Genomic DNA, 12,796 nt, shown 5'->3' on the forward strand with positions numbered 1-12,796 from the left:
TACTGTGATGCTCAACGGCGTAAAATACTCAGGATAATGAATAGGACTACCTCGTCTTATTCAAGAGTAATTGTGCTGTTGAGGCTAATTGCTATATTCTTTGCTGAATGTTTACAATGTCAGAGCATTACAGAAAACTCATCCAACAGTAATCCCTCTCAGATAGACTCTGTAATGGTGCATTAGGAAGAAAAGTGAGAATTTGTGGCATTTAAATTTAGAGAATAGAGAGCATACTGCACTGTACCTTCCTGCTTGAGGAGATTCATTATGCTCTAATCCAATCGCATGATGTTCAGACAACAGCATGTATGTAACAGAGCGGAAGAAGTGAGTAAGTATTATCTTCCAGTGAAGCCAGCTTTTGAGTGTGCTCACTCTGCAGTGTGTTTGTCTGACCTGCTTGTAGGAGCAGAAACCCAGAGAACTCCTGAGTTCTTCCTTTTATTATCACTGAGGTGTCTCAATAGTAGCACTGGACTTAGTTCACATGTTGGTCAGACTGTAGCTGCAGATATTATCACACTGTGTAGAAACACTTTAGAAACAGGGCCTGGTTTAACACTAAAGATAAAGCAATAGACTAAAACTGCCAGGGTTATGGGTTAAGTTCCCTGTGTTGTGTAAGAAATACTTTTAAAGCATATACTGAAGCCAACTCTAATGACTTGTGACTGTACCAAGGAAGAGATAACAGTTCAAAAGAAAACTGTGGATTGGAAGTCAAAGTACTGTTTTGTATTGTATTACTAACCCCATTTTTTGGCCACAGGGACAGCACAACAAGCTGTAAACTCATGATTGACTTGAAAAGTTGATATGGTGAATATGTTAGCAAACAGTTGCCTATTTACAATTGTTTTGAGATGAGGTTGATGAGAGCAGCGAGACTAAACGAAATGGTAAAATTGGGGGCTGTAAAACCGAAACAATGAGCTGAAAAATGCTAAAACGCTGTGTAGTGCTAAGAAGAACTGCAGCGTTGGATGATAATTATTTGTAGGTTTGTCACTACAAGTGGTATCTTTCACATCACACCATGCCATATAATCCATACACAAAACAGCAGCTTTAAAATCAGGCATCTTTAAGTTAATTACATAAATCAGTGAATCAATTACTCAATTAACACATCTGATGGACTATGTACATTTTCATATTGTCATTCATTCAGGTGTAACTAAGGATAATTTTTTCTTTTTTACAATATAAAAATCATCTTCATCCGTGATGATAATAAAGCATAGCGTGAGTGAGAATAGCCAGTGAGTAGCAGTAGTAGCATCCAACCTCTATCCAGTTCCTTTAAGCATTTGCATTTGTGTGGTGCCTGTATTCTCAGAAACACTCTGTTGTACACAGCAAGGCGAAGTATTGTTTGGAATAAGCAGAGAAGGAGCTGGGCAGTTTGCATGAGCAGTGATAGACGCTATGACCACCTACAGAAACTCGTATGTCTTCAATAGAAAGTGCAGTGAGTGCTTAACCCTGAAGATGAAAAATGAGGATACTTTAGAGCATGTTAAGCACATCAGGAAAGAATGCGGGAATGGGCACAATTAAACTCTAAGCAGATTTAAATGAGTCTTGATTGTGGACAAGGATACACACACACTGGCAGGAAAGTTGTTCAGCATGAGTTTGTCATGAAAGCTAGCCAACTGAGAGACAGATTTATGTATGAGTTTGTGTGCATCTAAAATTCTCTACAGTGGAGTAATAAGTCATTAGCTGAGCTTAGCTTTGATTTGGCTTTTAAAAAATATTAACATCCTCTCAAACAAACTTCTGCAAGTAATGGAGCTCTGCTTTACAAGCAGAAATAAAAAAGATCCCATTTTATAAAGGCAATTTAAGAGCATCTGCACCTTGTAGAAATGTGACGGCCTGCTTTCTAAGCTCTGCATGTCATGGACGTTTTAGTACATAACTCATTTATATCCGACTGCGTTTGTCCTCATAGATGCTTATTCTCTCTTACATTTCGCCTCCCTTTCCTCTCTCTGTCTCTCTATTCAGTCTCCATCTCCTCCACTGTCATTCCCCCTTCTCTCCCGCGTCATTATCACCTCCATCTCGCTCACTATCTCCCTTACTCCATCTGTCCCTTCTTATGAAATAAAATATGAATCCATTATTCATTCATTCAAACATATCTATCATCGCCGCGTGCCGCACTGTGCCCTTATCTGCAAAGCTTTCCTTATTGTGCTTCAGTTATTCACGACTCGCACGGTCCCATCTGAAAACACCACAACACTGGGGAGTGTTTTTTAGCGGTGCAAGCACTGACAAGAGTGGTTCGTGAGGCAGTAAAAATCCCTTTAGGGGATTCTCCTGTCATAACAATAGCAGTGCCAGCTTAAAATAACAGTAGTTTGTGTGGAGGGTTTATATGAAGCAATAAAACACGGGAACTTGCCAATGCATAGCACATAAATACTGAATAATTTGTGTGGTTAGGAGCAGGGGATGCTATGAGACAGGTCATGTTATTGACTGTGTCTTGTATATCTGGTTATGCAAGCTCACACAAGTACAGGTACATTTGCACTCAAACATCATTGAATGTGGCTTGAGAGATTTCTTTGTTTTCTCATAGCCTGCATATGTCTATATGTTGGAATTCTGTCTCTCGCATTGGGAGAACAAACCGAACACAACTAATAGAGCAAATGGAGCAACAAGCAGGTCATTTTTCTAATTGGAAGACCCCCAAAATATCCATGTACAATCCTGACTGAGGGACCGATCTCGGCTGAGCACGTCCTCTTTGTTTCCAAGGAATTCTTGGCTGTAGGTCAGCGGTTGTCAGACAGAAAGTTTCCAGGTGAAAAAACAATCTGGCTTTCTTCTCTGAGCTCTCAAAGCTGAACATCTGGTAGGTTTTTAGCATCCACTGTCCACTTCCTCATTCCCCAACATGAGCCGGTGCTGCTTTTGCTGTGTAATTAATCAGTTTGCCAGAAAGGTTCTTCAAAGAGAATTGCAGATCACAACGTGCCACATTCAACCTAATGCAAGCAGACGGGAGGTCACGGCTGCAATAACACGCGTCCCTTTTGTCTCTGTGCAGAATGTTGGAGGATGACCTGAAGATCAGCAGCGATGAGGAAGAGGCCGAACAACAGGTGAGCTCCCTCTGCAGTCCATCCATTCATTTATCTATGTGTAATCATCCATCGCTCAGGCTTTTACCCCCCATCTGTCCTTCAATGATTAATTCAAATGCGTTGCACAGAATCCTTGTTTGTGTACAGTATGGGACATTACCTGATTCATTCATCAGTCCAGAAATCAGTTTAATCCATGTCTCTGAAAACAACCATTCACAATTCACCCCTCTTCTCATTTATTATTTCACCAGTTGATTAATGCATTCACCACCCTCAAGTATCTTTTTATTTAGGTGTTTAATAGGTAAATATACAGTATGGAGAGAATAGCAAGTGACCTGCCCAAAAAGGTGAAAAAATACACACTCACTGTTATTTAGTTCCAAAGTATTTTTATTCCACATGGCAATGACAACATTTCATCCACAGCTGGTCTCTCTAGGGTCATTTACAGGGACGTGTTGTTGTCGTTGTCATGCCAACTACATGTCATGTCTAATGATAGGATTAGGAACAAGATAGTGTGCGAGTACTGTCTTTTTTTTGTGATAAATAGCAAGTTACCAAATCATTATAGTTACTAACTAGGTATATCAAAAGCGGCTAAGAATGTAGCCTAAAACTACCTTGAAATTCTGGCTAAAAAAGGATAAATTGCTACACAAATACCTCTCCTACTACCCATAAGTTCAAGGAACTGCCTTGAATGGCTGGGAGTTTACACCAGCAGGTTGAATTGTAAACTTTGTAATGCATTCCCATAAATTAGCTTTTCTTACACAATAATTGTACATGACTGTACCCACTTGGAAAGAGTTCTATAAACTTAACCTTATAAACTTAGCTGGGCTGTAGAAGTGTTTTTGTCCTGTTTACGTTCCTTCAGTATACCAATGACAACTGTCACACAAGCTTCAGGTAATGAAAACAGGACTTCCAGTTGTGAGTTTTAAAAAATAGTGTTGTTGGTGTTGAAAAGAGCAGATTATTCTTATACATGTTATACTTGTAAGGGAAGCGGACCTCTGAGCATGATGAGGTTCTTGACCTTAGCAGCCCAGACAACAATCTCACCACAAGATCCATTTAGTATCTGTTTTGGAGCGTTTGATCATATCACATGGTCATCCTCAGTAGATGGAGGTGTCCAGATAGGGAATTATAGATGTTCAAATTCACATTTTATCTGAGAAGTTCAAAGACTTCTTGCTTAAAATCTGAGTTAACTCGATAAGGTGATTAAGATCATGTGATATGATCAAAAGCTCCACAACAGCTACTAAATGGACCTCATGGTGAGATTGTTTTTTCAATTCAAAAGATCACTTCAGTGAATTTGCCAGGTAAAGCAACCACAAAATGAAACCTGTTAATGTTAAAGCAGAAAACGAGATGGGATGTGAGACTCCTTAGTGAATAGAACCACAAAAAGTTTTTAAAGTAAGTTTGTAATTTCATTTTATTACTCAATTATTAATGAATCGTTTAAAGGCAGAATGAGGAAATACATTTTCTAACTGGCTCAGTTAATTATCTTTTTCATTCTTATTTTGTCACTTTTAGTTTTACAATGCATAACTTAAATACAAATTAAATTCATCAAGCTATAATAGCTTTTTGAAACTGATAAAGGTATTAATTGATTATAATGTAACACTGTACATGTCTGTAATTACTCTGTTGGCACGCTCCTGTGGTCGACTACCATGAAAATGTTCACAGATCATTCCATGAATTGATATCTAATTAACAACAAAAACTGGATTTAACAAAAGATTTTACAAATGAATTGATTTATCCATGAATAACTCCATAATTTATGGCTAAAAATGCCAATAATTTTAACTAAAGTCACAATTTCAACCCTTTAAAGACCATACTTGCTCTATCTCAGGTCTGATATTGACAGACCTTGGAGGGATGATGCATCCTGTTGACTTTATCCAAAGGGTGTCTCAACAACTTCACTTCAGTGTCCATTAACTGAAGAGATCGGGTTTGTCACGCTGGGTCACTTGGCATACGAGTGATGCAGTTATCCTGCTCTTCTTTCCTTGTTTTTTAGTATGAAAATTGGCACGGTGGCCCCCTCGCCTCTAATCACTATCATCATGCACTAATGATGCCAGAGATGAGTTCAAAGCAGTCAGTGGGGGTCGTGCTGCTGCCCCCTCCCCCACTGCGCAGACTCATATCAGTGCTCATCAAAGAGTCCATGAGATATTTTCTGTTAATGAAAAGGTACCAATTCCTCTCATCCCCCCTTTTAACTGGTCTTCTGATTGTATAATTACCATGATGGTAGATATTATAATTATAAATGATGGCAGGTCATTTATAGTGGTTTTAGTTATTATAATTATGCTGAAAGTAGATCTGATAATTACAGATAGTTAGTGTGCATTCAGAATTGTGGCAAGTGGCTTCCTTAATCATAGGGTTTATATATGATTACTCTTAATATTAGCATGAGTAGGCAGGTTGAAATGGGATACAATTTATTCTTCTTCTTTGTCTGTCTTACTTCATTTCCCTTCGTTTTATTTCTCATGGAAATGGGGGCTATAACCGACGATGTCTGCAACTTTCTGAAAGCGACTATCTGACATTCACGCCCACTTCACACAACAATTGGCCAAGTGTGTGGAGGTGAGAAAGTACACAGAGTTTCAACTCCTCTCTCCAGCTCTTGATTTCATATGCAGAATTATTACTCACTTTTTGTGTGTACAACAGAGCGCAGCGCTGTGAATGTCTTCCAGGAGAGACCTTCTGAAAGTATTATTATCCTTGTATTTAAAAAAATTATTCCATCCTACTCCCCTCTATGGCGGCCAGCTTTTCACACTGCCTTCCAGTGTGGCTGTTCAGAACAAATATTAATACTTTTCTCTTCTGATGTGGTCAGATAAGACTTTGTACGAACCAGCACTTTTCTAGCATAACCTGGCCTTGAGCCTGCTCTGTTCAAAGATCAATAACATGCCTAATAACACCTCTAAAACTTACTCATTTTCACATCGTATCTCATTTGTTTAACCGGTATACGGACAGAAATGTAAAAATGACAATGTGTGGTTTCAAGCAGAGTCTCAGAACAGTTTATCACTCCACTTATTAACTCGTGCTGTGCGTAACTGTGTGGTAACTGTCTGGTGTCTGGTCGGTTGGCTGAAGAAACAGAAACAGAACACATTACTCTGTCTAAAACCTCAAATTAGTGTTTTTACTGGTTCAGTCAGGAGAGTTTCAGGTTGATGCAATCCATAGAAGTGCTTCAACTGTGAGTTAGCTAACATTGTTTATGGGAAAAATGAATGGGATTTTTACATTCAGAATCATGGGTGTCTGGAACAGACCCTTTCCACAGCAGACAGTTTGACTTGTCAAAGCAGGAAAAGCACAGGTGGAAATAATAACATTAATGATGGCTGCATTACATTTAAGTGAGCCAGTTCCAGGCTCCGGTATCATGCGTGCTTACTCACTGACATGACTTACTGGGACAATTGATAGGACAGAGCCATCGTTAATGTTATTATTTACAACTGTGCTTTTCCTGCTTTGAAAGTTGAAAATCTCTGCCGTTGAAAGGAGCTTCTTTCACTTCGCAACTCTATACTTCACACACACACATGAGATTTCATAGAAATAAAGCAAACACAAGTATTTCCCAAGATGTCGAACTATTCCTTTAAGTCTCCACCACACATTCTTTCTGTGTTATTATCAGTCTCGTTCTCCTTGGATGACTGTGCCAGACGGATATGTAGAGTGATTGAAATGAACAGAGAAGAAAGCGAGAAAGAGGAAAACAAGTGAATAAGTTAGTGGGACAGAGAAGGAGAAAGAAATGTAGAGAGAAAGACAAAGACAGACGAGACAGACTGATAACAACACAGACAAGAGGAGAAGATAAAGAGAGGGAGAGATGGAAGGAAAAATGAGAAGAGCAGGCGAGAGACAAAGAGAGAGAGAGAGGGAGAGAGTTGGAGAGAGAGAGGCTGAGATGAATCCAGTGGCATTTTTCTGTGCACGCTGTTAACAGGCTTATAGCAAATGAGTGCACGGTGTATTATCAAGCTTTTATAGCCTGAAGTAAAACACAACACACACACATACATTCATAATCAAATACACAGACGTGCATGTATTACACACATACAAGCACGTACAGTGTAGTCATGCAGACTTATGCTCACAAGCATTTACGCCAACAAACACATAAATATAAACACATGCTGACAGTGTCTCACACACACACACAACAGACACACACCGACACACACTGTCATTAGTATGCTGTGGCACTGCGCTGTGAGGGCAGCAGAAGAGTATGATGAATATGTTTTTGGCACAGAGCAAAGAGACGAAGGAGAGGAGGGAATTGAAAGAAAAGAGCAGAGAAAAGAGGGATGGATGAGAGGGGGAAAAAGAGGAGAGGAAGCGAGAGAAAGAGAGAGATGTTCCTAATGACTTTAGAAACTGACAGAAAAACAGCAACCCAATTACCACTGCAGGACTTTCCTTTGTCTCTCTATCTCCCTGCATTTCTCTCTGGAAGCTTGTGATGACAGATCACCTTGGTCAGAGCAAAGTCAGGCTTTAAAAGCTTTGTCTTTATATAAAAGTACAGTTGCAGCTGGTAAAAACGTCCAGCACTCTGGGGAATACGGTCATGTCTACTACAGCTGGGCTCGCTGCAAAAATATTTAGACAGCTTTTCCACACAAGTACGGTATATGTGGTGTTTACAGTGTGAGACATATGTAATACGTTAAACATGAGACACTGTTACAGGAGGTCTGTTTTAGCTGTAATGCTTTAAAGCGAGAGGCTGGTACTGCAGTGTTCTATATGTGTCTTATTTTCAACAACTTCCATGAAAAGACCAGAATCAACAATGTATAAATGTATAGTTTCATTTTTGAAAAACTGTTAAAGCTGCTATAATCAATATGTTTATATTAACAAAGGATGAAATGACTGTGTTTGATGTTAAAGGGGTCACAAAAGGAAGAAGCATAAGGAGTGTTTTTAGCATCTTTTAGTTACTTGTTTTGCTTGTGCGACACGCAATTTGAATATTTTAGTTCAATCTCACTGCTCTCACAAACCTTTTTCCAAAAGCAGTTTTCAAAAAAAAACTTTCAAAGAACGTACTGTACACTTCCTGTTTGGCACCAAACAACAAACAGACAATGTTAGCGACTAGCTGGTGAACATACTGGAGTATTTAGCAGCTAAAGAGCCAGATGTTTATCTCAGGAGTTGGTAGAGACCAAAACAGAGCTAAAAGGAGAGTGAATATCAGACTTTTGTTTATAAGGTCAACAGACACACGACTCCAAATGAATGTCAATGTTTCTCTGTGTCTTCTGGATATGAAAATAATGAGCTAGTTGCCATATCAACACTCTGTGTAGGTGTGGTGTTTAAAGCTTGTTAACACTGGTGATACATGTTTAAATACCGTAATTTCACTGTAGTGTTTAGCAGATGTTTCTTAAACAGCAGTGCATTTTTTGGGCTGCAGATCAATATACAACGGTGCACTGGTGAGTATTTACAGCGGCATGATGGTGTGTGTGGGATCAATACAAAACAATCTACAGTGCTCATGTTCATTGTAGTTAAGGAACATGTCACCCAGTGTAACAGTGAGGCGTTGATGTGTGTTTAATAGTTTTGAGACAGCAATGGGAATGATCTACATCAGGCTTTGACTACACAGACATTGCATGTTAGGAGGATTAATTCAATGATGGTTTTGATCTCTTCATGGGATTTGTTGACAGTAAGAAAAATAAAAAATATCGCCAGACTGATCCTTTCAGACAAATTTATGGATAAAGAAGGAATACATATAGTAGCATCTGTTTTCTCAGTGTGGGTTCAAAAAAATCTAACAATCTCATTAAGCATGAAGAATGTGCATCTACTGAGAAGCTCATAAAGTGAGCAAGTCTTACTTTTCAACACTTCTTACCACTAGTTTATGAAGCATGTAGTTATCGTGTGACCTCAAATGACAGCTTGGGTTGGTTTAAATGTGCACAGACAAGGAACAGAGACAAAGAAGACAGGGATACTAGGAAAATGGTCAAAACACTGCATGAAGCACAACTTTAATTAAAGAAGCTCAAAGCTGGGATTTGGAGATAATTATACTTATGTCTCCTATTTCACATGTGCTTTATTGTCTGTATAATCACCAGCTTTGATAGGTAGCTGCTATGATGCAGTAAATGCATCTTAAAATATCATGTTTATTTGACTATTGTTGAGGTTTAGCTCTCACATATCAGGACATACTGTAGCTCAGAGTACAGAAGCTTGTAGACAATCTTCTGCAGCAGGATGCATCCAGAGACACAAGCAGTGAGCAGTGCCTCACTAATCGACCTTGAAACAGAGATAACTTGTAACAGATGGTCAAAGCAAACTGGGCGGTCAGCACAAACTACAGCAAACAAGCGTGCGCGAGGTATGGAAAGGCCTCGATCAATAAGTTCTTAGGGTTAGCAAGTAAATGGAGGGAGTGAAAGTGACTGCATGGGCTTAAAGGCAGGTGAGTAAACAGAGAAATCTCATATCTTGGTAAACATGAGGGAAAGAAAAACATTTGTTCATTTGTCTGTTCCCCTACTGCTCAACTAATTCAGGAAATAATCAATGTTGCATGAAAATATCATTTGGCTCTAAAAGATATGTGCCGTCAGATGTCAAATATAAAAGTCTTTTGCGGACTAGTTGTGTTAAATCCAACTGGCAGCTGATGGAAAAATGCTAACATTTGGGATATAGAGTCTCTTTATTTTTTTGCACTAGTTAAAAATCCTGCTGCATTTTCAGCAATGCAAGCTGTGCGCAAGAATTGCATCAGAAATTGAGGATTTTGAACCTCGGCGTTCAGGTGTTAGAAATGCTTTATAAAGTCTCTCACGCAAAGTAAAGCGACACCGTACAGACAAGCGAAGAATTCATTGTTCAGTGACTGTTCAAGATGGTGTGGGGGTGTTTAAAGCCTTGTTAAAACTGTATCGCCAGGCCTGATATGAAACACTGTGATGTCTTGCACCCACGAGTAAGTGGAAAAGACGAGAGAAGAGGATATGGAGATTTGACAAATAAACATAAATCATATACTGAGCGTTTTATGTCTCACATGCTTTAAGATCGAGATTGTCTTGCTTTTGGTAAAACAGCTCGTCGTCTTTGTCAGGAACAATGGTCCGTGTTACAGCCGCGCTGTACCAGAGGAGATTGTGTGAATAAATACTGCTTGGGTTGTTCTTCATTTAAATCCGAGTAAAGCCACCAGCTAGCTAAATATATTCACACATAGATCCTCTCCATGAGCCTCGCAAGTCTCCCAAAGCCAAAGATCTAAAGAAGTTTGTTGTTGTAGCCTGCAGCTACTCATCGATCTATCAGAAACTTCACTGGTCCAGTTAATCACCTTATTCCTAGAGAGATAGAGAGAGAGGGCGAAACAACAAGCCAGAGGCCAGAAAGATAGCGTTTTTTTATTTTTTTTTTTGTTTTTGTTGGAGTAATTCATTTTAATTGTCGCGTTTCAGTGCTTGAAGATGAATTAATGGATGATTTTTGCAGAATTGAGTTTGCTGTTTTTGTTTTGTTATTGTAATTGATGTAGTCATGCACAAAATTGACTCATAGTTGACAGAGGGAGGAAAAGAGGATGAGAGGAGAAGAAGGGAGAGTGGGGGGGCGGAGGAAAAGCTTCACTGAAACACTTAATCACCTCATTCTTTTACTGAAAGGGAGGGAAAGTATGAATAGAAAGAAAAAGGAGTGAACAGAGGCTGAGGTGAGGAGAGAGGGCAGGGAGGAAACAAGGGAGGGAGGGGATAAAGGAAGAAGATAAAGAGAAAATAGAGAGGTTTTTTGTCATTTTAATCACCCCGGTCCCTCTCATAGAGGAGGGAGAGAGGAAGAGAGATGACAGAGGGAAGAAAAGTGAGGGTCAGAGGAGTGGATTTTTAAGAGGAAAGAACTAGATAGTGTCTTCAAGTTGTATCGATTTACAGTTAAAATTGTCATTTTCCATGTAGTTTTTCTTCCCTGTAAAGCACTTAACTAACCTTATTAAGAAAAGGTTATATAAATAAAGAATATAGTGTATTACTGTTATTATTTGTTTGTTTAGAAGACCTCATCAGAAATGTAGGATGTTTTATTAAAAAGTGTAGCCCTAAAATCACCATATAATGAGTTATAAAACATGAAATTAACTTCATCTTCAAGTACACCTAAATCCTAAATATAGATACTTGTAATACACCTGAGATCTTTTGTAGTCTGTAGTTGTTTTTCATCAGACAACACGTTCATAGTTTGGGTTTGTACGAAACATCAACAGGCCAAACATTTTCTCCTCTGAGGAATAATTTGCCCTGAGAATCATGAATATTACTCTGTAATCTGTTTTGAAAAATAAAAAATAAATGAATCATACAAAATAAAAAATTTCACATCACTAATTTAAAGACGTCCGTGCAAAAATGTCCCAGTTAAAGATCTTTTCAGTGTTCACATCCCATATCAGCACTCTTGGCCAAAAATGGTGCAAACTTATGAACATACAGAATTAGTAATATGTGTCTACAGTAGAAAATGGTGCTGAAGAAAATAGTGCACATAGAGCATGAATATTTATTAATGCAGCACCTTTTCACAAGTTCTAATGTTCTTCACACTCATCCTGCTGTGTGTTTTTACAGCTGAATCTATACATTTTTTACATATTTTCATAATTAGTATATGATGATTAGGTATTGACAGAGAATAGGTTTTAATATTACCCACATTTGCCACATTGGTTATTTAATGAACATTATTAATAAATGTATCAATTACTTAATACTCTAACCTGTCAAGAGAAATAATAAATTGATTATAGAGGATTAATAAAAGCCGTTCCATGTTTCGTCCTTCATCTTCTTTCCATATCATGAATTTATCAAACAGCCTCAACTCAACATGTCAGACAAGAAGCGCACCCGCTGACACTCATCGTACGTCGCTCACACACGCTCTTGTGTCACAGACAAATGAATGACATTACAAAAAGCAATAGTAAAACTGTACTCAATATTGAAAGTGAATATGTTAACATAACTCACGGGGTGTCTGTGTGTATGTGTATCGACAGGTGTCTGACAAGCCCAAAGCCAGAGGCACAGCTCTAAGGTAAGACAAATAGCCACGCTGTTTGTGCTTTATGTCATCTGTTGTCTTGTAAGATGTGGTTTGTTACTTGTTGTTTTGGCTTAGAGAAATGTTATAAGTCTACATTAGGACCATTAGCTAAAGCATCATCCTTCTATATTACCTGGTGGATAATATGTCTTTTGCAGAGTATATAAAGTCAACACAGCATGTGACTTTCAATCTCAACCCAACGACAAGCTATAAATAAATGTTCTTTGCCCTGAAACATACACTTGAGGCGGTTGTGGTCAGCGTTGGATGGTTCTCTGCTCTTTTCCTCTTGTTGTTGTTGTTGTTGAAAGGTCAGAGACCTCACTGCGACTGTTGAAGTCCAGAGCCAGTGACAAACTCTCTGGTATCCAGATGTATTATTTTACCGTATCAGTAGGGTGCAATCTTTGGACTAAATCAGCTAAAATTGAAAAGGTGAAAAGACTAAAGTT

The 12,796-nt window shown here is 38.6% G+C and overlaps 1 protein-coding gene across 2 annotated transcripts in view; it reads left to right on the forward strand.

The window, feature by feature from the left end:
• The window catches only part of aff2 (AF4/FMR2 family, member 2), a 169,347-nt gene that overhangs the window by 109,424 nt on the left and 47,127 nt on the right, over positions 1 to 12,796 (forward strand). For both annotated transcript variants that reach the window (XM_067598612.1, XM_067598613.1), the window contains exons 9-10: positions 3,077 to 3,131; positions 12,295 to 12,332. In XM_067598612.1, coding sequence (XP_067454713.1) covers positions 3,077 to 3,131; positions 12,295 to 12,332 — 93 coding nt within the window. The remainder of the gene's footprint in view (positions 1 to 3,076; positions 3,132 to 12,294; positions 12,333 to 12,796) is intronic.

The sequence above is a fragment of the Thunnus thynnus genome, chromosome 9 (assembly GCF_963924715.1).
Source record: "Thunnus thynnus chromosome 9, fThuThy2.1, whole genome shotgun sequence".
Lineage (NCBI taxonomy): Eukaryota > Metazoa > Chordata > Actinopteri > Scombriformes > Scombridae > Thunnus > Thunnus thynnus.